Genomic DNA, 26883 nt, shown 5'->3' with positions numbered 1-26883 from the left:
TTTATTCAACCACTCTTTCAAAAACAGGATCCACTCGGACGTCACACACCATGTTGCCGCGTTCCGTTCTTGGAGGATGAGTGGTTCAGCATAGCGCAGTCCGTACGTTTTTGTCGCACCATTTATAATTATAATTCAAGTTCTCAACGATTAGGTAAAGCCACACTGCTCGGGCAGGATTGATAAACCGTGTCTTGATGCCCTATTTTGGAGGTCATGGCTCACACAGCAGCTCTTTCCCTTAGGTTTTGAGATGAATAACACAGATTCGTTCATTGTCGTCATTAGCGTCGAAAACTATTTTTTATCGATATTACATTACGGATATAGGATAAGTTGCTCTTAGCTTAGTGGATGAGTATTTTCGTGTACGTATACCGTTTATGAAAGGCCCGCGGCGCAGACACAATGTAGCCAACGCTGCCAAACAGGGAGGGCCCTTGTGTGTGTGTAGCCGGGATCTGTATAAGTGTATACGCCTATGCTACAGTGAATTCGTCGGCACGCACGTCTAGAGCGCCCCAACGGAGCGCTGTGCTCTTCACTTATGACAATCGCCGCTACGTGGTGGCGCGACACATCTCTTATAGGCGAGGGGAGTTGAACCGACACCACCGAGATTCCAACAAGGCCTTTGCATCACCTTCTCTCCCATCAGCGAACGTCACGACAAGCGGATGAGCGATAAGGTGTCAGCCACTGAATCTGCGCGTACAGGCTTGGGTAAAGGGACGAGATGACACCATGTGACTAGACTCAGATTCGCGCTCGCACCTTCATTTGCTGGTACTTCATCGCTATCCGCCTGTCGTAACGTAGGCTGCTGGGGTGCGCAGGCCTTGTCAAGATCTCGGTGGTGTCGGTTGAACACGGTCGATGTTAGCTTTCGAAGCTGGTGTACTCGTGGATGACAAAACTGTGCTCCCCAGTGAACTACCCTAATGGTCTGGAAAAATGCGTCAACTACACGTTCCTGCTAAGTAAAAATCCCCTATTATACCGACTTCGCGTTGACCCGGTACCATCTATAGTGGAGACCAGTTCTTCGTTTTTTGGCATCACGATTAGGAACGCGCTATTTAACACGCGTATCAGTTTCATGCGAATACGCGCTTAAGTCGGCCATATTGTTTTTTTTTTTTCAATAATCTACTGGCATTGGTTCAGTTTTGTCGCTATTCGATTCGTATTCGATTCGATAGCCGAGCTGCAAAATTCGTATTCAATACCAATGTTTGTTTATTTACACAGCCAGCATGCGCACGATACATTCTTTCATTTAATTTTCATTCACTTCCCGTGCCCCTCAACTTTCAAGGCAAGATACATTACACAGCGAGAACGGTAAAAAAGAAAGAAACATAAAAGAATGAAGGAAGTGCGGTAGTTACATAAATATTTATCTAGCCCCTGAGTGTACAATATTAGCTTTTGCATCGCGGAACTGCTCATAAATATTAATGACGGCAACGCCTGCGAAAAAGGAGATCCAGTTTGCGTGAACTGCGCGGCTAGAACGATTGATAGAAGCCCTCAGTATGCATGAATCGATGCTGATTTTGTGATGACGGTCAGTGTGACGCGACACATAAAATGGTTGAGAAATGAGCCTATCGCGTAGCCTGCGATGGTGGTACAATTTGTGTGAACAAGGCAACGAGATACTTTTCCATACAGGTACAATGAGGGGAAATAAAGGTTTGATTTCAAGGCAGTTATGGTTTCCCTGCGGTTGTAATTAGTGAGGATTAAACGTACAACCCTGTTTTGGACGTTTCAAACGCACTGATTAGTGTCAAAAACACGGCCTCATATCCGTGAAGCTCATAGTATGTGTTCGGGCTAACATACTGAGACATGGACGCGGGTAGACGAAAGGACATCAATGTGCCCTGCTCGTCTTGATTAAATTTGGTTCAGCAATAGAGTAAGCCGGATCTTGCATCGTGAGAGGCCGTATACTCAGCCTCGCAGAGAGAATCCGGGCATACATCAGTAAGGTGGGCATCAAACCATTGCGAACGTTCGCTAAAATGCCGAAAGCACAGTCGGTTTAATGAGGATTTCCGAAACTTCTGGTGCCACACTAAAATGCTAACTTCTGGCATGTTTGTGTAGGCCGGCATCAGTTTTGATACGAGATCGAACGTAGGTAGATGAAGAGGACGCACAGCTAACCTGCTCATCTACCTACGTCCTCTTTTCGAAGTCTCGTCCTCGTCTTGAAGTCTCATAGCGCGGAAACATGACATTCAGCAATACCGCTCTTGTTATATCGCCTTCAATGTTTCACTCATGATCGCCCAAGATCATCTGTAAAGCATGGTTGCGGTCGACAGGAATGCGCCCTCTTTGTGTATTTACGTCCTCCGCTCAAACTTAAAGCTGGCCCGCGTAAACGGAATCGCGCCAAGTAACCCGGAAACCCGTATATGCGCAAAGATACATTACCGCATTTTCGCGAATCCAACTAGTCCCCGAAAGAAGGGAAATAGGGCTCATTTTAGATATTTCGAATCTAGGAAAGAACCCCCCCCCCTCCCCCCACCTTAATTAGGACATCGCGATCACAAAAAAAAAAAAAAGAAGAAGAAAGAAAAAAAAAAGGGGGAAAGGGGTAGGGGGGTGCTGAGAATCGAGTAAATACGGTATCTAGCGGTTTTCACTACTGCTGATTCATGCCGCAAACACACGTAGCCTAAATTTAAACTCTGAATTTTAAGAAGGTAAATCTCCACAATCTGCTGGAACTCCTGCTTTGTGATTGACGTGGTCAGTGTCGCAGCAAGAGCAAACACCGAACGCTGTCTGATTGACCAAATGACGCGCAATGGGAAGTTCGGAGTATTGCGCATTTTGCGACGACTCGTAAATCAAGCAGACAGAAGGAACACCTGCGAAACGCAATGGATTACTGTGTGACAGAGTAGGTTGTGATTATGCTGCTCGTATTGTGAGAATTTCTGTTTTGACCTGGTTGCTTGCTGCCTCAGCGTAGCGCTGCGCAGATGAACTGTTAACCCACAAACCCACAAACGAATAAATATTCGTGGCTGTCAATTTCTGGCAGAGAAGAAATAAGTTGCTTGTAATGTTTTTAAATCGAAGCGCTTAATAGATATGTGCATTGAAAAATGTGTTGGTGTAAGTTTGTTAAATAAAACATTTTTCCTAGAACGTTTTTACAAGAAACTTGCCTATTTAATACGCTTTGTGCACAATTGTGCACATTCGACTTCGCAGCTTTATCTCGGAGGAATTTTTATGTAGCACTGCTTTCTTTGTTTCAGGTAAATTTAGTACGCTTCAGTTGCAGATGAAGTGCATTGCTTTGCCGCTGGCGAACGCAGTATATTATTTCTGTGAAAACAGCAAGCGTAGTATATACAGCGCGCCCGTCGACATTTTATTGCTGAAGTATTGCTCCGTTCACACTCTATAACTTTCTTTATGTGAATTTCGAGCCACAATTGTATTTTCAACAAAGCAAGTTATTCTGTTGTCCATAGAGCTCCAATTTAGGAAACCCTGATGCACCTAACATTGCGGTTTGCCATTACTTTCACAATTTTAAACAACTTTTATACATGCATGTCAAAATAAACGATTCGTGCGCACCGTTAGAAAACTATCTAAAGGCTTTCTTGAATCATGCACGTACTCTAAGAAGGAATATATATTAGCTTTTGAATCGAAATGGTAAAAATGGCACCTGGACGGGGTAATGATCTCAAAGGCATTATATATACATCTTTCGCATATCACACATTCCTTGCAATTTCATTGCAAAGTTCTATAAATTAAAAGCAAAAGAGTCGAACGTCCCTCCTCATATATTTTTCACAATTTTTTGATATTAGAATGACACGGATGGAAAGCTTCAGCCGTCCAAATATTCGGCAAGAGCGGTGCTTACAGCCTACAGTAAACGTACCAACGGAGCCAAATGCAACCAACACTGGTTCCGGCTGATACGCACTGTTATTCTCACATCTCGCTCGTCACGCCTTAAACAATACTATTATGAAGCTTTGCAGATAGTTTACGAAGCCTCAGTAATACGAAGGCGTCAGTACTGGTGCAAGAGAGGAAGAGAGGCGGGGACGTGACAAAGCGCACGTCTCTTCCCGTATATGCTTCAGCGAGCACTGCACCCGAGGCGTCAGTAGGTTTGCAAGTCAAAGTACCGGCGTTTATCTCTTTCGGGCAAGGGTGTGATCGGACGGCGAGTGGGGCTTATCTTCTAAAGTAATTCAAAAGTGCGATGCATGTTATGTGTGCATCAGCGAACTGTCAGCCTGCGCGTCAGCGAACTTTCTTGCATACTGTAGGCGCCATGTAGAGGTACTTCCACTCCCTGAACATACGCTTAGGCATTGTGCATTATACGAGAATTATTACATTTACAAAATTGGCCGGTTCAGACTACGCGCGCATACAATTTAAGCTTGCCTTCACTGCGTGCCGCATTCGTTGCCCGAACTAGATCAACGTCATAACGTTGAAAACAGCGCGTACGTGTAGGATGAGTCAGCCGTAGCAGCACGTACCGAGTCCAGCTTTGTTATCCATTGACCCTTGGCTTGTCCTCAGCTGTCAATGCGGCGAAAATACAAGGGTTCGATGCTGGACACTCACTTCAAACACTCTGGTATGCAGCACAAACCATAATAAACTCGGTCAGCACGCTTTCGAGGAGCGGAACAATAGTGACAGGCCCAATGTAAGCGCCTTTAAACGACGCGACGCAATAATCGCGCCACGGAATGAAGAGAAAAAAGGACATCTGCCGGCCACAGCCGTCGCGGCCACGCAATGCTTTCTTTACGTAACGCCTAATGCCATCTGCCGGTTCGCAAAAGAAGGCAGCAGACAGAATGTCCCGTTAAGCCGGCGGCGGCCACTTTGCATCCCCACCGCGAGCGATTGAGACTTAAAGAGAAAAAAAAAAAAAAAAAATGCAACATGCATAAAAGCAGTCATATGATTTTCTTTCTAATTTTTATGGGTTAATATTGCCAGTAAGGCTAGATTGAGACCACCCCTCAGTTCTGAGGTGTGGAAGTCAGGCTGCACCGTAATTTTCCACCCTTTCCGTCCGCTTAGAAACCATTTACTTCTTTTCCGGTGTCTGGCGAGAGTCGCACGTTCCCTCCCCCATTAGAGCGCAACTAGAGTTGCGTTACGCACAACCGGTCTACGGATGAGGTCACCGCAGCCGGACCAGTCGCCTCCAGGAAGCGCTTTAGGCACCACCGCTGGAAACAGCGTGCACAAGTGTGCGACCAATTTAGCCGGAGTAAGAATGAAGAAAGCGAGCGTTCTCTTCGAAGGGGCGCGGTCTACCTTCGGACACTGAAGAACTGCTTGGTCTGCTTATCGCGGCCAAGGGCGGGCGCCGAGAAGTCTTCCGCGCTCACGTGCTCTATATGTAACGCTGGGTGGGCAATTCGCTCTGGCTCATTTGGATGATGGATACATCGTTGACTGCAGAGATAATGGATGTTCACGTAGTACTGACAAAACAAGCGTGAACGGAGAGGAGAAACACAGAACCTAATCACGAAAACATTAAAATAATAAAAATAAATATATAACAACAAATTAATGGTAGACACCGAGCGTGTTTGCGAAATGCTTACAGCTGCATATGTCTGCTTAGCGTTGTAATGCCGACAAATTCAAAGCTAGCGCAAGTGAAATAAGTTTTCGGTTTGGTCTCGAAGAGGAAGACGATGCATAATAAATATGTTCATATTCATAGAAGCTTCGAACAATGAAATCCCAAAAATAGAGACTCGACTCACACGGATCATATTGGTCAGTAAACATTTTCAACTACATCCTTACCAAACGAAGTGATTTCGACTTTGTGCAAATCTCCCAATCTTAACTCAAATATATTTCGAAAATACGCTCTTGAGCATGTGTCAGTGACCGCCAGTGTCTTGGCTAATTCGTTAATGTGGGTATGCGTCATCGATCCCCTGGGTACAAAGGGCAAAATCAGCATTAGTTATGCCCTACCAAGAGTGTGCACAATCTTCGCTGTGACGTGTTCTTGTCCTTGTCATTTTCGTCCACGCAAAGGTGGCGCCAATCTAACTCGGATTCGGAGACATATCGCGCCGCTTTTTCGCAACGCGCTTCCTGTTAAGGGAGCAAAACGGGAGGAGGAAAGGAAAGCTGCGTTCAGTTCATGAAGCAAATGGCCCTTGTCTGTGTGGTCTTTTGCAAGTTTATTAGAACAGAGAACGTCAACTGTGTGCTTTCGAACTGCTGATCGCCCCTATGACTTTTATAATCTTTCAACAAACCTCTGATGGCCTGAAGAAAAATGAGGTTGTGGCCCTAGACTCGTTGTTGATGCACAACAAAGAGTCAAGCTGGGATTGCTGCCCGTGCTCCTGAGAAGAATGCGTGAGCCCAGTGCGTGCCTCGTTTCGAAGAAGTCGAAGTGGGTGGCGTGCTCGCGCTCGAAGATTCGTTTGCGATGGCCGTCATCCCGGTGCTGCTGCCGCTTCTGTTCCTGCTGGCGGCTCCGGCCGCCGGCCAGATCCGCCGAGTCGAGATCGTCCCGGTGCCACCGCCCTTTATTCGTGAGTAGACAGCCGCCGAAGCAGGGTTGTCTTAGTACTGTGCGCTGCAAACCATAGATGGTTATATAGGTCCGCGAAACATGTAACGAGGCTAAATGCTCTTTTCGACCACCGGGAGGTTTTACACGTAGTACGCCTTGATCAATGTTGTGGCACTGAGACTGGGCACCGTGGCCAGTTGAAAGATCTGTCTTTCGTTCTGTTCTTTTTTTTTTTTTTTTTCCTTTTTTTTTTGGCAGAATGGCAGTGGATAAGGTCTTTTTCTTATACCTTGCACATCTTTCGCTTTTGGGAAGCCTCGGTGAAGAAAGGATTTCATTTTATGGGCTACGGTGTTAGCGCTGTCGGAGGAGAGAGAAGTCCGTCATATGGTGTGTACAATGTGATCACAGTGACGGAGAACACGTTGCGTTATAACGATTGTCATCATCATTCTTCCCAATGGTTTTAGCGTTTGTTCTTCAGCTTGAGTCCATGCAGTATCACTCCTAGCAGATTTGCACATCTGTAGGTTGCCATGTGGACGGCTGTTTGACGGCGGCCCATCACATAACGTGATGGGATGTCGTCCTCCATATTTTCCTTCACGCAAGCATCCATAGGCGTCCAAGCCTACAATGATTGCGAGACGCACTGTGGTAGTTTAGCTTGTTCTGTGCAACGTGTCTCGCGTTTTGTTTTTTGGTTACTGTTAACATACAGCATCATTGCAGCACCTGCTCTGGGAGAGCAATGAGTAAAATAAGCGCTTAGTTTGTGCCAGCACAAAATTTTATTAGGCTATAATGGACGCAAAAACTGCGTCATTTTCATTTAAATGCGTATGGGTGGAATGAGTAGTAACTCTCTCATTTCATAACAATTCTGTAAAAGAATAATATCTGGCTGGCCTATGGCCTAAAGCAGTATTTGATGCTCAGCGAAGCTGTGCGAAGAGCCCCTCATACAGGTGATCGAGCAATGCGCTTAAATATACCCGTGTAACAGGGATGAGAAAAACAGAATTTATTGCCAGATGTATACGCATCCTGACTGATGTTGCTGATGACAGAAGTAAATGAAGCAGCACTGAGCCAACCTATTTATGATATATATATATATATATATATATATATATCTTGTATCGAAAAGATGAGAAAAAAATTATGCCCTAACATTACATCCGCCTTGACACTAGTTGGTATATGGGGAGAGTGGATAAGGAGCAAAAGCTCAACTATGCCGATCAGAGTGCCTCAGACGGATGTAAAACGAATATTTTTAATGTCTTCCTTTATCTCATTTTCGTAGCATTCCGATATATTGTTTGATAGTCTAATCTTCCGTATCTAAAAGTCTGGGACTTTCGGCTATTCGACAGATATGCAAGAGCTAGCACAAATCGCACTTGTAGTTATCGAAAAGAAAGTCTGCGTTACGCTGGAACAGTAGTTCGCTATTAAAATGTTTTTCTATTTTTCTCAGCAACCAACGAAAGAAGAAGATATTCGGATATACAAGACATTCTATCACACATGGGCGTTGCCGTTAAATAAAAAAAAAAAACGCTTACATATAATGAAGAAAAAATGAACTGCCAACAGCTAGTAAAGAATTCTGCATTAATTTTTTTATTTAAACGAACAGGTCGTAGCACTGATATGACGGCTGTATTCTATGACGTGCAGGCAAATAGTAAAACGAAAAGTCACGGTTGTAGCAGACGCTGTAACGTAAACCAAATTTCGCGTTCATTCACCGCAGCATAACAAGGCAGCTTCCTAATGAGGGTAAAGTGCCAGCGATTGAACTCTCGATGATAAATAGTTGTCACGGGGGTTGCTTGTCAAGCATGCAGCAGGGCGCTATCTTTCTCAAAGCGAGTCACGGAATGCGACCTGAATGTGCACAAGCCCCTTATATGCACCTCAGCGTTTGTTCGTAGTGCATTGCCTCGTTTAATCAATGGTCAATCTCGTTTTACTACTTTTGGTCTTACAACGTGAAAACACCATACAGCCATGCATGAGGCAGCGGAGCGGCGAATTGCTTCTTGGTTCGCAGGAAGGGCGCTTTCATGTCATATTAATCACCGGCTCCAAAACCAGGGTTTCGCAGTTTCAGATGTCACAAGGCCACTTCCTTCCGCGTTGCTGAACAGCTTTTATGATGTCGGTCCATTAGGCAAGTTTTCGCGGGAGGCAAGCAGAGAACACATTGGACTTGATGCAGTCTGCATCGATCATGACGGCGGGGTTGTGTTCTTGGGGTGAGGAAAGGGAAGAGGTATCCAGTCTTGAGCGTTAACGTACGTAAGGGATGGAACCACGTATATTTGCTCACAATTTATATTGGCGCAGCTGAGCTTCTCGAAAATAATGTATTGAATTTTTGTGGCGGGCACTTGACAGCTTTGAAACAGAGCTTGCCACTGTAGTGTTCTTAGATTCTTCTTTCTTTTTTCGCTGCGAAATGTGCGTGCGCTAGATTAGTAGCATAAAAATAGCTTCTTGAACGACGGTGCGTGCTGTATAATCAAACTTTCGAAGCTTCCTCCCGTTGGCACAGACCACAGGCTGGAAGACACTGAATTTTAGCTTCAAGAACAGCTTTAAAGGAATTCGAACCTGCAGCAGTAGTCACTTTTCTTGGTCGCTGCTTGCTGCTCAGCTGCGTGTTATTGAAAATGTAATGGGTTGCTAACTGCTTTTGTTCTAGTTGTCTTCAAGCAAGGAGAAAAGTAGAAAACAGCGTTGAAGTCTAGCGCTTTGATTTCCAGGCAAAATATCCGGCCCGAAAAAGTTCGGGAGTATATCGGATTATACCGAAAGAGAACCCGTGGGCTCATTATTGTAACCTTTCGAAGAAAAGTGCGCCTCACAAGGTCGGTCGTATGAGAAGCAGGGAAGACGAATTCGAAGTATGAAATTTATACCGCTAAAAGCGAAACAGCCCCGCCTCTCTGGTTTTCGATAAAGTAAAGATTTCCAGTTTCGACGGGCCTACGTTTGCACGCCAGCCGTCATCGACCGAGAACTAACGGTTTCCAAAATCCGGCTCGATAAATTCCTCTTCATGTTAGCAAGATTGTCGGAGCTTAACTGCTGTCCTCATTTTGTGTGGGAGCTGTTTAAGTTGCCGCGGTTGCTGCGAACAAGTCAACCTAGTTTCTAAGGGCCTTGAAACATTCACTCCATTAAACAGAATGAATCAAGCTTTTCATTTCGTACTATAAAACCACACACACACAAAAAAAAAAAAGCGAACCAGGAATATAGTTGCTCTGCATGGAGGGTTAACAGTAAAAAAATAATAATTATATTGTAGAAAGGTTGTCTTTCTGCATGGTTCAGCTAACATTTTACTGTGGTCCATAATGACAGATTTTATTTGGTCTTTGAGCAGCGGTTGCTGAGGGTAGGAGCGTTAACGTTTATTTTTTGCAACAATAACGTTTCAGACGCTAGCAGCAAAGTCTCCACATCAGCATGGACATCATAAAAATGGGGTTTTGATTTTGTTTTAGGGTCAGTGACCGTGAGATCACGGATATTGTTGGTCCTGTCAGGCTGAAACTAACGCCATAACCTCGATAACCGCGTGAGACTACAGTGAACTTCGTTAACGTGCGCGATTGGCATGCGCAGAGGCACCCCCCATGCTGATGAACATGGTGAACATGATGGAGCGCGTCGTGAACGAGCTCATGCCCGAGCCCATGCTGCCTCCGGCCGCTGGCCCGGAGATCATCGCTGAGGTGAAGCCCGTGGCTCCGGTGGCTGCAGGCGACAAGAGCCGTACCGACGAGTCCGCCCGGCCGCCGCCCCATGAAGATCCCATCGACATTAAGAGGGAGCCGCTAGACGGGCCTGAGCTTCCCTCTTTTCTGCCCTTCCCGCGCGTCGAGCCTGAAGTGAGTGAAATTATGCAGTCGACCCTGCGTCAGAGTTACCTCTGTGGCCAACTTTGCGTGAAATTTGACCGCCAAAATACACGTGATAGGTGATTGCTATTTGCGGTTAATAATATGCTCATTCATAATTATTCGCTTATTTATTTGTTTATTTTAGTTCGCACAAGTAGCACAAGTAGGCGATTACAATAGGGTATCATTCTAACGCGCATTCGTGATAAAATAATAGGAAACGGTTTACATACTGCAAGTGATACATTACAAATTCATGCTGGAAAGAAAGGAAATGTGATCTACATCAGCGCAACAGTATGCGAAAGAAATTGCAGAGGTTTAACCCTTTACGCTTGATTATAACGTGTGAAAGCACCCGCCCCGGTGGTCCCCTCTCTATATTATGCACGTTCTTATACTCTCTGTTCCTGGTACTTTATGGCAGTGTTAATACGCCAATCATCCCTGTTCTTGGCTATGGCCAATTAGCAGCTTTATACTTATGTATGTAAAAAAAGGTGTTCTGTTGAATAAAGCCGCGGGGGCCTAGTGGATAAGGCGCTCGGTTACTGAGCACGAGAATTCGAGTTCGAATGCGGTCCCTTGTTTATTGTTCTTTAACGATGTCAGTGCACGTTAAAGAACCCCAGGCGGTCGAAATTTCCGGAGTCCTCCACTACGGCGTCTCTCATAGCCTCAGTTGCTTTGGGACGTTAAACCCCACAAACCAAACCAAACCATCATCATCATCATCATCATCATCTCTTCTTCTTCTTCTTCTTCTTCTTCTTCTTCTTCTTCTTCTTCTTCTTCTTCTTCTTCTTCTTCTTCTTCTTCTTCTTCTTCTTCTTCTTCTTCTTCTTCTTCTTCTTCTTCTTCTTCTTCTTCTATACCCTGCCGAGGTTGCGCAGTGGTTAGGGCGCTCGACTACTGTTCCCAAGGAAGCGGGATCTAATCCCGGCCTCGGCGGCCGTTTTTCGATAGAGGCAAAAAGCAAGGCGCTCGTGTGCTGTGCGATGTCAGTGCACGTTAAAGAACCCCAGGTGGTCGAAATTTCTGGAGTCCTCCAATACGGCGTCTCTCATAGCCTGAGTCGCTTTGTGACGTTAAACCTCACAAACCAACCAACCAACCAATCTTCTTCTTCCTCCTCTTCTTCTTTTTTCTAAAATGAATGCACTACACGCTGACACGCAAGCTAAAATAATTTTGCTCGGCCCTGAACTTTCGGATTAGGGATTTCGCTCTAATGACATGGATACTGGAGCGAGTGGCTGAGTTAGGTTACAGTTATCGACCGCATTCTAAGCGAAATGAAAGACTGTCTGGTTTCGCACGGCTCCGAGAGAGAAAACCAAACATAGGTATGGTGGGCGGGTGATTTAACTAACATTCTCTCCCCCCCCCTCCTCCCCCCCATACAAAAGAGCCGGATACCTGACAGAGGCATGTAGAGAAGGGCACGAGGGCGCAGAGATCGATACGCACGAAGAGTACGCGTGCGCCCAGCGTAACCAGCGATCCGCGTATTTTATGTTGCGTTGCTTTTGCAACGAATATACTATATACGCATTTTCACGCATTTGGCACGTTGATAATTTAGCCAGCGAAATGTTTCCCGGCAGTTTTTCTTCGTTTGAAAAGTTATCCCCCTTTTGTTATTACGTGCCGCACTTGGCGCTTTTTATTGCTCTTACCACCGTGCACATTGACAAGCTGTAGTATCCATGCTTGTCCTCTAACAACAAGGGTTTTTCAATGCGTAACTGCCCTCAGCAATGTAAATAAGTTTGAAGTACGTTAACAAAGGCAACCTTTAAAGGGAAGATGGTTTCTATGAAATATCACACAAAAGTGACTTTATGAGCGATTCCGCGAAATAAATGCAGATAGCTTTACAAAACTGTATTCAGGTTTCTTTCTTCAACAACAGCAATTTCACGTGCGACATTTTGGTGAGTTGTATAACACTTGCATTTGTAAAATACACCTCCGGAAAGCAACTCTCGAGTTCAAATCTAGTTCAACGCATGTTTCTTAGGAACTTGTCTTGACCACCCAAACCGGGGTAAAAAGTTCTTATCCGATAATGTAAGGCACCGCATGACTTTTTTTATTTTTATGCAGCACGTCATGCGGGTTCCTAAAAAGGGGCAAAACGCACTGAGGAAGAGGCTGAACGCCACGGCGTCTGAGCACAGTCTTCCCCACCACAAAGTTGCTATCCTTGAAATTACCAGGACAAACAGCACCGGGCCTGTGCTGCAAGCGGTAGCGCTCGGCGGGGGAAACAAGTCCATCCAGCACAAGTCCAGTGGCTCTGTCTCTACGCCGCCTAGTTCGCCAGGTATGCAGTCTGGTACAGTCGGACGCGTTAGTGCCATGCAAGCGCCAGTAGAGCCGTTTTGCACCTGTTAGGGTGCAGTAATAGTTTAGTCAGTTTAGGCTTAAAATAATCGAGGGGAGAGGGGGGCGGGGGGAATGCTCCGAGACAGAGATTGGGCTCTGCACGCTTCGTCCTATGATTTTATTGTGTCTTCACCGCATAAGTGTTGTATGGTGAAGCCCATTTCCTAGACGTGCTTTCTTCAAGCATTACTAACATGCTTAGATTAATTATTTGGCAGCTTCATGAGCTACCGGAGCGTTGCTGCCAACTTATTTGTGCGATGCGAATGATGCACTTCCAGCTCTTAATATTCAACCAGTATACAGTGACACATGACACCAGGAAACTACCAGATGAGTTATCTCGTTTCTTTTTCTATTATACTGGAGCAGTTACCATCATGTACAGCATATCTTTGTCTTGCTAGACCTGATTTCATTCGTACTCTGCAAAACATTCATTCAGAATCAAGTCGACTATACTATCTAGACGCACAGTCTCCGAAGTCATATTTTCTCTTCCTCCCTCTTTCCCTCTCACATGCCTGGGACTGGACGTTGTTAGCATAGGCTGTGCCCATACAATATTGCAGGACAAGCCCCCGGGCACTGCATGGATTCTGGCCATTTGCTTTTAAAACATTCTTTTCACAATCTATATTGGTATTGAAGCTGGCCATGAATAGCAACATAAAGAAGTTCATGATGATAATTAGCTGAGAACATCGCTCTAGAATAAGGACATGACATTCCACTTGTCACCATTCGATTCCTTCAGCTTCGTGCTGTGTGAGGTTAGATTTTCTTTAGGGCGCATTAGCCTTTCCAACAACGAAGCGCTCTATTTATCAATTGAAACACATGTCGATTCATTTTTTTTTTGTAGATTGCCGAGTAACGTACCGCAGGAGAAATATCGTTGAAAAAATTACGGCCGTCCGCAAGGTCAGCAGAGTTCAATCAATTTAGCTCAGTTCAAGAACTAAGTATAACGAAACAGTGTCATAAACATGTGCGAGCAGTATCCGGCAATCAGGCAATCAACCTCATGGGAGCAATAAGAACGTGGCAGCGCGAACGTTTTATGGCAGAGGTCCATCGCAACCACTTTTTTTTTTTTTCAGCGGCCCCAGTCGATTGTTATAAGAACGAACGTGAAGCATAAGGATATGAAGCTATTCCACACGCTGTGTGAACGACCGTTAGAGTTTCGAGCGGCCATTTCTAAACTCATTTTCAACTTAGAAACTAGAAATATAACCTTTAATAAATTTTGTGCTCTACTTCACAGAAGTGCTAAATAGCGTTGTTCACAACTTGATTGCTTGAGTGCCTTGCTAGGCATGGGACTTTCGAATGCCGGAACTAGGACTTTCTCTTGATGGTTATGATCACATTATGCGTCATGCCAGTACGTCGGACCCGAATCGAATTGAGGCTCTTGTAGCATGCAAATTTTAATATCAGATTGGCTCAGATGTGTTTGGGGCTCATTTGCGCTAATAAGAGTGACTGATTCTCGATTAGCCATCAACCAACTCAGTCAGATCGCGCCTCTTGCTCCATTCATGCGTGTATACTCACTCCTCATATTAAGTAAGAAGAATAAAAGCAAACATTTGATCCCTATTGTATCATGTTTTTATTTACTATGGACTCTCTCATCGTTTTTAATTAAGACTTCTCGCACGCCATACGAGGTCAATACGGCATTCTTCTGTTAATAATTTTGCTTTGTAAGTTCCCGTGAATAAGGTATATCGGTATGCCAACAACGCGACGGCCAACAACACTGGTTCAGTCTCACGTTTCATTCAATATATTGTGCTTGTTTTTGCTTTTTATTTGGTGGTAGATCTGTGGAACATCACTTATATCCATAATATGCCCCTAGACTTCGAGCTAATGCCAACGACAATGCGAGGAATTCGATACATCATCGATCGGGCGACTATAGCAGGCTGAAATGGCGCAGGAATGGTAGCGTGCCTCGAATGTCCTGCTAGCGTATCTCGAGGGCCGTATGTCTTGAGCACGCATCGACTTTCTTGGGCACACGGTGAGCTCGAAATATATAGTGCACCCATGCACGGCTGGATCAATTGTTTCAGCCAGGACCACGCTAGCAAGACATGTCGACGAAAGATTTACACCCGCCCTCGGTGTATCCCAAAAATGTATTCGTACATCGTGCATATATGACGTAACACTGTGACAAGCGATATCAATACATCCGGCTACTGCGTAAAAATTTTCGCCATCATGACGTCACCGATGTTGTAAATCTGGACGTAACGCAGAAGTGTATAACGATAACCTACACACGGAGTTGTGTCCTAGTTGCGATGATGGACATCTGGCTGATTCGCACGCTGCATTATACTGCATTAAGCTCGTAATATTTGTAGTATTTCGTGCTCTTACCGCACGGAGCTTGTCCAGTGTAACGCAGAATTGGATGTCATGCTTGCAGCACCCAAATCCAAAACATCGTCATCGTTATCGTCCAAAGAGGCGGCACGGCTGCCGGCCAACTCAGCTGCACAGCAGCTGCAAGACGAGACCGGACCCGCCGCTGCCATAGCTGCCTTGGGAGAGTTGGCGAACTCAGCTGAAAGTACGAAGCAGGGCGCACAGACCGTGTCCTCGCCCGGAGTCCGGGACGGCAGCGAGAAGCCGACGGACCCAGCGTCATCGTCCTCAGAGAACGGTCTGGCTGCCACCTGCTACGGCATTTTCCTGCGGCACGGCGTGGTCATACTCGTGCTTGGCATTGTGTGCGGCGCCTCGTGTCTCATGGGGGCGCTTCTGCCGGTGCTGTGCAAGCGGGCACGTGTACAGGTGGGGGCTGCTTGCAACCTTCGTCTCGTTTGCCTCGACTGCCGCCGCCGTGACGCGGGTTCTTTGAAGAAATTTGAAGACGCCGTTCTGGGTCGCTAGTAGCCTAGATTTTTTTTTTTTTTTTCAGACGCCCTCACCATTTTTATTCGCACAAAAAACATGTTTCCGCGTAAGTTCCCTAGCGAGAAAACAGTATGAGTCACAATAACCTCATACAGATTTCTCATATTATACAAGTCTCATACAATCTCACCTATTTCTCATGCGTTGTGTGATATTTGTATGAGAATATGGGAGATTTATACGAGTTTGGTATAAGTTTAGTATGAAAAATTTGTATGAGGTTATTGTGACTCAGAGTTTTTTCGCTAGGGTTGTGCAAGAAAGGAATCTGATTTTGAAACTTATGAAACTTTTGAAACCGTTATGTCGCTAGAAAATGTGGCATGGGCGCTGCAAGTTTAAAAATCACGGGAACGGATGGAGTTGGCAGCCGATATTGCAGGGCGCTGATTGGTTGGTAGGTTGTATGACGTCATGGTGCCACATAATATGACCGAGTAGGCAGGATCTGCCAAGTCAGCCAGCCCCTTAGCAAGGGAGGATGAAATGAGATTCGAACCCTCCAGGGCCTTTGGTTCACGTCAAGACATCACTCTTAGGCCGCATACGCACGTCACCGGGCTTGGTTCCGCGAGCAGAGCCGTAGGCGGGAGATATACCTTAAATAAGAATTAGCAACATTTTGTGGGGGTCGCAGTAGCTGAAAACAAATTTGTGTTATGAGCAGTATTTTAGCTATAGGAAATAACCTATATGTTCCGGCTTGCATGAAGACTTCAACGCCTGGCTGCAGCTTTAGGTAGCGTTATTGCCTGAACAGTTGAGACCATTCAGGAGTGAGCCACGCTATTTTTGTCTTAGCGAGCGCATTTTCATACAAGCGTTGCTGAAAGATTCTCATTTAGTTGCTGATTCGGTGTTGCTCAGTAGGTGGAACAGACAGGCTCGGAAATGAAGCCTTGACGAGGAAAGAACTTATAGTTTTACCTTTAATCTGGTTTCGAGGCGTCCTTGCGCCGGCTCGAGCTACTAAAATGAACGGCGACCAAAATGTTACCTGTTGTTTTTTATTTTTTTATTTTTTTAGATAGCTTACTCGTGCTGAAATTGAAGCAATAGTGTACTTGTAGTGCCAGGGCTCGCTGCCTTTTAAAATCCAGCGGAACATATTTTCTCCTTAGAAGTCTTCAAAAAGCACCTAAAAGTGTACAGCAATAAGACATAGCAAGAAAATAAGATGTATAGGCTACAACAATACTTCAAGGCCACCGCGGCTTTATTTTAGCGTGCCTCGGGCTGTGATGCAGGACAAAAATAGACTCCACCGCCACGAATTTTTTTTAGCGATATATCGTTAAAGTTCCCGCTATACAAAAAGCCCGGCGTTGTCGGCTTTGTGAAAGAAAAATCGAGTATGGCTTCGGTACAGATTCTTCGATGTGTTGTCAAAGTAGCGGTACCACATGACATGACATAGTTAAGGGGAGGTTATCACTCGGGTTGCCGATAGGAGGCGGCTGGATGAGAGAGGAATATCAACTTTCCAGGGCTTTTGAATCGTTCGTAAGGCTTGTTTTAAGCGTGGCTATATATATCGCGTGATCATTTATTACTGGTAGTTGCAGAACGTGGTAGATTAGGACTGTATGTTAAGAATGTGTTGCATATTAAAAGCACAAAATAAAGGATTGGTAACTAAGTCAGCAGAGACTACATGTACGCAAACGAGGATCCGCAAAGAGAACCTCAGACGGCAGCACAAACCTTGGCCCAGTATTGGCACAGTGTTGACAACGTCCGATGCGGGACGGAGCTTAAGTGTCGCCCATAATGATTGTTCAGAGGGTTGGCGTAATTTATTATCTGTCAGGATTTAAAGTGAGGTGACGCTTCCATTCCAAATATACACCCTATACCCGTATTCTCCCCAGGCGTGAACGTGTTTTTATACTTTATCATGAAGCACCATTTCCCACCTTCTAACCTACCCTGTCACTTTGTTTTGTCAGGATTTTTGTTCTTTCACATCAAATGTTGCTGTTTTTCATTCTACGTCTAACCAGACAAACAATGGTCACGTTATTTTCAAAATAAATACCTCAGTGAGTTTTCGAAGTTTCACTTCACAGGACACTCCAGCCGTCGTTTTCTGTTGCCTCCTTTTTTTTCTTTTTTTTTATTGACATCAGGTTCACTTTTTAGTCGTTGATCTTTTGTTGGTCGTTTTGTTATGTAGACGTAGCGCGTAAACGTTGTTTGCTTTTGCGCCGCGGCAGGTGCTTTCATGGAAGCGAAGTGTCCAACAAACCGCCCAATCATGGACATGTTTTTACTTCCCTTAGCTTACCAGGACCAACCCAGACGTCAGCGCTAATTCCTCCCATTGCGGCCGGATGAAAGCCAACTGAAGAGCTGTATCGTTGTCATGGCAGCGGTAACCAGCAAAAAAAAAAAAGGAAAAAAAAAAAGGAAACAGCTATCCCTAAACAGGATTGAAGCCACTGTCGGCGAAAACAGAGCAGTAGCTCCTTGTTGTCTCAGACAAACCAGCCAGCAGTGCGACCTCTTTTCTCCTTCAGCCGTCCGGTACACTTAAAGAATTACAACCAAAACTAACTCATATTTCAACCTCTTGACTCAACTCCATTGGCACATTATGTTTAAACAAGCCCTGGGAAGAAGAAAATATGAAACAGGCTGGCGAGATCAATATGCATCTTGGTCGGAAAAGTGCGTGATGTCAGCAAACACGAGTTGTTTGTTTTCAGGAGAAATATGCTTATCAGCTACCGTAACGATTGAGTCGGCTTGATGAAATGGGAGTTCGGACTGCCATCGTTTGTATAGGAAACCCCTCTGTAGGTCTACACGCCGACAAACTTTGCCACGATATTCATATGAAGAACCAAAAAGATTTTTCAACTTGTGAGAATTCAATGCAAGTCGTTACCTCCTCTCAACAACATCGAAAACAAATGAAAGTCACATTAAGGGTGTATGTGAATAGATGAAGCAGAGCTCTCGACGACACGGAGAAGAAGTAACAGCACTATGCGATTAACTCGAGGGAAAAAAAAAAGAAACACGCACAATTCCGCACTGTTATAAGAATTGTTTTCCAAAATGCAATGTGAAGAAGGCCGTGGAAAAAAATAAGATAAAAGTAAGGCTAGATAGTTGAAGTATTCTCATATGTGTTTGCCTAGAATGAAAATAAGCATAACGTCTAATGCTTGCTGCAGACAAATCATCAGTGGCGCAGAAGACCGATATAAGTTGCACTTTGCTACCAGTACAGTGAGTGTTGGCGTGAGTAAAAAGAAACGAGTTGGCGGTGCTTGAATCCATTTGGTGGCATGCGTTGCCGTGCATGTGAATAATATGTCCAAATTCAATAGGTAACTAAATGCTAAGAGAAAACATTTTCTGACTGCGTAACAACAATCCTTGATGACACGCAGTCAGCTATGGCATATGCCGTTTCTCCACTTTTTATGTGTGCGATAATATCGCGCTTGTCTGGGCTGCCAGTCCGAGTTCATTCGCGCTAACTAAAAAAGTCATTGAGACTAGTCGATGGGCCCGCGTCGAGGATCATTGTCTAATTTAGCTCTGTGCACTTACATAGATATGAATACTTTAACATTCACATATCACTGAAATGTGTTTTGGCTAATGACATTTTTACGCAGTTAAATGAATGATACTCAACAGTACTTTACCTTGCACGAACTCTATTAAGATGTCACATTTTACGCACGGGAAAGCGTATTCTATTCGTGTAATAAATTTGCCGGGCTCTCGAATTGATTAAACTGGAGCAGCTGCCTAATGCAGCATTTACCCGTGTTTTCATATTTCGAGCAGTTACCAACCTAACTGCACTGAGCACAGGTGCAGAATAATGAAGCTCTTGAGTGTTTTGTAGTTATTGTCTCTAAGATATCAAACTGAGCACGTTTCGTAATAGCTGATATTTCCGCGCTCTAGTGTTCGTGCGGATTTTGACGCTACACCCATCTCACAGAAATGGTCCCAGCCAGCCATTAGTGGCCGGCTTTTGAGGTGCTTATTGAGCGTTCGAATACTGTCGTTTTAAGCGAGCCAAAATATGGGCTTTCGACTTTTGTTTATTAGAAAAATTACATTTTCGGTTCCATTTACTGCAACTAACTCCGTTTGAGTGGTTGCCGTATCTTCCTTACAAGTTAGGAAAATAATCTTAGCTCGATTCGACTATGTTCTGAGATCAGGTAAGAGGACAGGTTGCATATTAAATAGGTTGCATACAATAATATGAGCTGTGCTCGGGCTTGCTACGTGACATAGCGTGACATGTAGCAAAGGTGCGGGAAGCCTATCACATTACCTTCACCAGATGTCACCTAGTGGTGGCGGCAGTCAGGAAAACAGCGAAAGGCTTTTAAGGATCGAAACTCTTTACTGCGCCGACTTGCGCCCGCAAAAGAACTGCGCAACTATGTGGTGGCGACAGCAGCAAAAATACTCCGCTGTCTTCGCTGAACCGGATGGCAAATCTACATGCCGTATCGGCTCTGAGTGTCTAAAAACAGTGTAAAGCTTAGCTGCAGACATAATGGTACTAAAGTAAGCAGTGGTTCGATATATGTGTCACGACTGAGGTATTTTTATAACTGACTTCACGTTGTTCAGGAAATATGATAATTCTTTATGAACTGTTCCTACAAAATTTCGATGTGGTGAACAAAAACGAAAAAGGTCGCAAATTTCAGACTTTTGGCAGACACTTGAACAGCTATTGATAGGAAACGGAAGGACGTGAAAATGCGTCCATATAACGAGGCACCACTCAGAGGGCACTGGATGAATGCTCCACGGTTTTTTTAACTTGCACTTACTGCAAGAAGAATGGACACAACTTCATATTTCTCAGAACCAAAGATACCTGAACACCATTTTTACGAGACATCACATGTAATGCGTGCTTTCTGCGCGACCAGGTGTCTCAGTACCCACCCAAACGGCATTTCATCCCTGGAAGGATCTTCGCTGACCCGGCCATGACTCGCATGTTCCGTCGGCGGGAAAACATGGTGGCCTGAGGTGGCAAGCAGCGTAACCTTCTCTAGCTGCTACTGGTATCACACCAGCTTGTCCTCATATAATTTTTTTTTTTTCCTCTTCAAGCCATCGTCAATAAACTGCGCTCTCGTGTAGAACGCTCATTGGCATACTCGCTGTCTGGCTGACGTGTTGTACACTGGACTATCATAACTCCACAACCACGTGCGCGATCCACTCATGGAGCGCGAACCATTCATTACTCGATGCTAGTAGGTGCTAGCGGCCTTCAGGAATAAGGCAGTCAGGAAAGCTGGGGTAAGAAAGAAATATATGTAAACTCTGAAAACATAGACGACGCGCAAGTACTGATGCACACGCCAGCAGAAACGAATGAAGTGCAAACATAAAGATCTAGGGCATGAATACTGAGCTTCTATAATCATATTATTACGGAGGGGTCTTGATATGTCCAGTTAAGCCAGCACAGCACAGTCAGCACAGCGGAAAATATTGTATGGCTGCCCAGTTAACCACACACACCTCTGCGTTCGTTGTCTCCCTGCGCAATCAATTCTTCGTCATAGTATGAACTGAGGCAATGCAGGCACGTGTGCACCGTGGCTGCTAGCGCCTGCACGTCTTCTCTTGCGATAGTGTCCGCGCCCTTTTTTGCAAAAAAAAAAAAAAAACAGCCTTCAGTTTTTGTCGTAACTTCTGCAGAACAGTGAAAACCTCCTATAGGCAACCGCGTCGGCTTGCTGATGCTCTTACTGTCACTATTTGGCTTGCTGGAAGGCGAAACGAAGCAACAGGCAGAATGTATTTACGACAGTGTGTGGACAGACGGGAGATGAATTGCTGGAAAGAGACATTACCGGCCAGAAATTGAAGAATTGGTTTTGACTCACACGGGGCATAGATTGCATCGTACATTATAGATGACATACGAGATATATGACAGCGGCAATGAGAAACGCGGTCACTAGCATCGCCAATGTTATACTGCCTTTCGGTGAAGCGGTGAACATCTTTTCTTTGCGTTTCTTAGAGTGCCAGCGTAGAGCAGTATAGTTCTTTTCTCAGAAGTGAAGATGAGAACGAAATTGCTTTTTCCTCCTTTCAGCGCCTTCTGCATTCTCCAATTACCCTAGTATAGCGCAATCACTACGCCGCTATACTGCGCCGCTGTCGGCCGTGGTCGTTGGCGTCGGCGATATCGACGTGTCTCGCTTTTGCGTCTTTGCCTGTCCACCGCCTACTCGGCGACTAGTTTGGGCGCACTATGTTCCACCGAGGCGAACGGGGGCTGGGATAGAGGTCCTCAGGAAAAGGAAACGAGCTTTCCGCACTCTGCTGCTCGGCGCCGATAGCCGACCTTCCGGACGCCCGGTCTTACGCACTCGCGTCGTGACGCCAGCGTAAGGTCTGCCGAAGTGCACAAGCCCTTAGCGTGGCAAAAAAGAAAAAAAAAAGTTTGTTCGACTTGGAAAGCAGAGTGAAAACGACAGCTATATCTCAGCCGAACTGCAAGCTCGAACGTGTTAAATTTCTCCAGGTGGCATGAAAGCCGTTCGCTGACAGAAGGTAGCTGTATTGTGTTAGGAATTTAACGCATCGAAGAAGCTACGCATGTGTTATATGGACACTGTAGTGGTTTATGCACTATTATTTTTGACCACCTTGTGATCTTTAATCAAGCATTGACATATCGCAACACATGGATCTTTTCGCACTTCTCGCATTTCCCTCGAATCTAAATGTGGAATCAGCTATCTCAGTTTGACCCCACATCCTCATAATCAGCAGCCGAACTCTAAAACCACTCGGTCACCAAGGCAGGTAGAGGAAAACACTTGTCTGATCTGTCCTGTATGTGTGAATGGTTCGCCCTAGACCTGCACTTTGACGATAGTGCAGGCGCATTGCAGTGGAGGACCACGGAACAGCCTTGACCATTGGGTGTTATTTAACGGTCGTAGGAATGGTATCAAACATATGTTAGTGCATCACCTTCCGCAAAAGATCGGTCAACACGGCCAGTATTTGAACCCGGGAACTGTCACTCAGGGTGCACTCGAGCTGAGGAGCAAGGTAACATGGGAACGTGGCTTTGGCTCTTAAGATCTTGGTAACGCCTGCGGGCAGTCATGGCCGCACTGACGCGAAGCTCTGACCGTCAGTATACCTATCTATGCTCGCTCATCCCTTTGCGTTCATTATGTGTAAGGGACAAATAAACACTTTCAAGCTCGAGGTAAATACGATAACATATGAAAAGAACGAAACATCTTGCTTGTTTAGATTTCTATGCAAGGACGTAGACTACGCTGCACACCTAGCTGTGTCAATAATACTACTAGATGCCCTTCGTAGCATTCCTTTCACCTCCTGAACGCATTAAAATGATTGAAATCGGACTAAATATCAATCGTGAACAATCACAAGCACGCGAGTTCTTTAGTTTTCACTATGACATGCCGGCTCTACAGCAACCAGCAACCAAAGTCGTGCGGCTGTTTACCGTAGCCGCATTGAAAACGCACAAGCAAGTTATCAAGCCCCCCCCCCCCCCCCCCCCCCATGCCACGTCGATAAAAAAAAACTACTTACAGCACGATGCGCATGCAAACCCGTAAGCGCCCGGCTGAAGCGCTTTAACAAGAGTGATATTTATGCGGCTGGAACGAGTATTCAGTAAAGCAAAGATGAACCAGATAGTGATGCGGCGCAGCTCTACGTGGCCTGCAGAGAGCCGCTACATTATTTATTAACCACTGCGGACGTGCGTATGGTCTTGATAACGTGCTTCGTTTGGAGAGGAAGAAAAAGAGGGAAGGCACGGGGACCATGCCGTTTTTCGAACACTTTCGCTAAGGGAGGAGCTATATAATTCGATATATTAGCCGCAACAATGTTGTTTTTGGGAACCCGCGCATTATAGTAAGTTCCAAGCGACGGCATGCTCATCAAGCAATGCACATCACAGCAGTTAATGCAAATATGAAGCATATTAGAAAGGTCCTGATTGATTTTTAAAAATTTTTAAATCCGGAAGAACAGCCGACTTCTGGCGAACTCTTTATTTGGGGAAAAATAAATACGAGATTTTTTCCCCGCTTGTGTGCAATATTCGCGCACTATCTTATGGCATTCAATATACATTTTAATTGCTGACATTTATTACCCCAATTACTTCCAATCCCTACTCGTCTCCTCGTGGTCACGAAGAACCGGTGAGGCGCCTACAACTTTAAGATGCTGACCGACACAGCAGCCATACGGCTACGTACACACACTGACCGTATCTCTGACTGAATTATAGAAATAAATAAATTCAGAGCAGAAAACGCGTCTTTTTGTTGTTGTTTTGTTTCTTGAAAAATGACTGCTGTTAGCCTGCTCTTGGTGTATTTCATTCTCTGCTTGAATAAGAATAAAGTTTTGGGTCGAAAAGAAAGATGATGCGATTATACCGTGTACAGAGATGAGCGCTCTCGTCAACACTAGAGCGCTACTCTGCACATAGGGACAGAAACAAAATTTTAAAGCAGGCATTGAACTTCAGCGATAACTATTGCACTCCAGCACAGCATTAAAAGTGCCCCTAGCTAAGCAGCAGCGTTAAAATTGTTCTTCCCTCCCCAGCAGCGCACCCTTCAAACACTCCAGGTAAGCGTGTTGGCCTCTGTGCGTGAAAATAAAGGCGCTATGAAGTCCCGTTCCTACGATCTCTATTCTGCGTAGCTGTTTCTTAAAATGAGGTTAGCAAAATCTAAAACGTACTTGAAAAAAATTATCTTGCAAGCACTTCTCAGGTTCTGTTATGAGAAAAGGCAACCCAACAGGAAGTGCACGAGGCAGGCAGCTTTTTGCATGCACTAGATTCTGCTGCAATAGTTCTGTCAAGAGAATTATCAGTGAAAACGCACATGCACCCAAGCTGCACCCAGAGCAGCTTCGTGAAAGTGCCACAAAATGTTCCGGTATTGCCCCCACTTGTAGTGTATCGCTTTTAACTCTAGCGGTGCAGCCAAACAAAGTTTATCGGTTTCCAATAGGTGCACTGGCTCTACGCTATTAGCTTATGTCTCGATCTTGGGCACGAACGCAGAACATAAACATAAAGGCGCTCGGGAGATGCAGACAATATTGCTAACTCGTCAGCGCACGTGACTACGCATATATAAAAATTCCGAACACATTCACAGTTCGAATCCCAATCCATGCTGCAAAAGAAAACGAACCGGCGTGGATCCCCGGAAAAGACGTCTGCCTCGCTACGCTTGCGGGAGCAATGATTCCTTGTTTCCGTGTGCGTGCGCGAAGAACAAACCGACTGCACAAAGATCGCGTCCTGCAAGTTCGGCCGTGCACACCAGCAGGAAAGGGTTGCGGAGAAGCTAGGCAGGCGCACATCCGTCCCGAAGCTTACCGAAGGGTGGGTGAGACAGCAGCACCGAAATCCGGCCGGCGGAGCTCGGTGGCGTGGTCAACCTTCGGCAGCCATCGCTTCGGCTCCGGAGCCCAAGCACCGCACGTGACGTCAGTGGCTTCGATCGCAAGCGCGAGGCGTCTGACGTCGAGAGGCGCTGCCCGCGCGCGCTGGCTGTTCCTCCTGGTCAGCTGACGGCGCAACAGTCGACTGGTCCTTAGTTGACGTTGCTCTCTCGAGACTTGGTTTCCTTTCTTCGAGTACGTGTCCAGTTGATCCAACGGGGTCGATAGAAGTTTTTCGGACTGCGTTGTAGATTGCAGGCTGAGATGTACTCACGCCTGCTTCAGAGGCCGTCGGGAGCGTCGTTCGCAGGCGATGTACTGCACGTTGTGGCGCGCGTCGCGTCAAGAAATACGCTGTTCGGAGACGCGACAGAGAAACGACCGACCGCTGTGAGCAGTCGTCGCTTTGCAGGAGGAGCCTTCCAAAAAGCGTCGCGCGTAAATAACTCGTCGCGCGTCGGGCTTCCCCCAACAAGTTACTGCCAGCAAACCGGCCGCTGACTCACCCCTGAAGTATAGGGCTACCGCAAAGCGCGGCTTCACCTTTCGGTGCAGGTCGCCCCCTCGGTACAGCCGCCAGTCGCAACAAATACGCCCGGCCACGTATATATCCTCTTGTGCCAAATTGAGCGGCTTTAAAGTCAGGACGTCAAGCTGCGTTGCGAGGCTGGTCTACCGTTTTTATCCACACATGTGAAAGTAGCCGTTATTGGACGTCCAATCGCAGATGAGGAAATACGCCAGAATACCTGCTGCTGCAGGTTGCAGAATCTCATTATTCAAGAGTATAGTTATGGTTCTGGAAATCCAACCGCCAGAAAAATAAGGTCATTGCTCTTCGGCCCCAGCTTTGAAATACATCTCAGGCGAGATTGGTTAAGCACTCGTGGCTTTCGCTTCATGAATAGCCTTATAATTCTCCACATATTTAACATCCCACTTGTTTGCTGATTCATTGGTAAAGAGGGAGACGCCAAATGTCAATGGCAAATGTAACTAGTCAGTGCATGCATCACGGAAGCTCTGGAGGCAGTGCAATGGAGCTTCCTTTTGGTACAACTAGCGTTCCAAATAATCAGTTCGGTTTTCCCGGTAGAAAATAAAGCTTATTTATTTCCCTTCCGGTATTTCAAAGCTCCACGATGCTAAAAATTGGCAGGGGTTACAACTGTTAGGCCGTATATAGTGATAAAGCACTACAATCGGTTTATAAAGCCGTAGTTTCAGCTGTACATGTGCCGCAATCGGCAATTCACCGCGTAAAATGGCGGTTTTACCTTGTCTTCGGAGATCAGCTCCGGTGAAACGGCACACGGAATCGTGAAGATCACAGGTTTGTGGCGCCATCTACAAGCCGACGCGTCATATTGCTCGTTTTACCTTTATAACGAGCAAGAAAACAAGGCGCGGTGGCTGAGTGGTTAAGATGCTAGGCTACTTAATCCTAGTAACTCAAACCCGACATAGTAGCAGAAACGTTTTCCGCTATCAGGCATATTCAATACTTCTCAAATCCACATTTGAAAAGTTCCGCGTGTACAGATACAAACACCGACAAGTTAC

The 26883-nt window shown here is 45.6% G+C and overlaps 2 protein-coding genes across 5 annotated transcripts in view; one reads left to right on the top strand and one right to left on the bottom strand.

Moving 5' to 3' along the window:
• LOC146197046 (anoctamin-7-like) overlaps window positions 1-25386 on the bottom strand; it is a 97899-nt gene extending 72513 nt beyond the window's left edge. For 2 of the 4 annotated variants that reach the window (XM_084598766.1, XM_084598769.1), the window contains exon 1: window positions 25256-25386. The gene's annotated coding sequence lies outside the window, so the exon portion shown is untranslated. Of the gene's footprint in view, window positions 1-4550; window positions 4731-25067; window positions 25175-25255 lie in introns of those variants that run through there. The other 2 variants (XM_084598768.1, XM_084598767.1) reach the window with 2 other exon arrangements.
• On the top strand, window positions 6479-21433 carry LOC146197047 (uncharacterized). The gene is made up of 5 exons (XM_084597116.1): window positions 6479-6599; window positions 10226-10491; window positions 12613-12832; window positions 15347-15714; window positions 20760-21433. Exons 1-5 carry the CDS (start codon window positions 6494-6496, stop codon window positions 20859-20861), a joined length of 1062 nt encoding a protein of 353 aa, XP_084453242.1. The 5' UTR covers window positions 6479-6493; the 3' UTR covers window positions 20862-21433.
• Window positions 25387-26883: the final 1497 nt, after the last annotated feature.

This window comes from Amblyomma maculatum, chromosome 3 (assembly GCF_055883805.1).
Source record: "Amblyomma maculatum isolate TAMU_Amacu chromosome 3, ASM5588380v1, whole genome shotgun sequence".
In the NCBI taxonomy this organism is placed as follows: Eukaryota; Metazoa; Arthropoda; class Arachnida; order Ixodida; family Ixodidae; genus Amblyomma; species Amblyomma maculatum.
The sequence above is the reverse complement of the archived record's forward strand: the minus strand, read 5'-3'. Positions and strand labels throughout refer to the sequence as shown.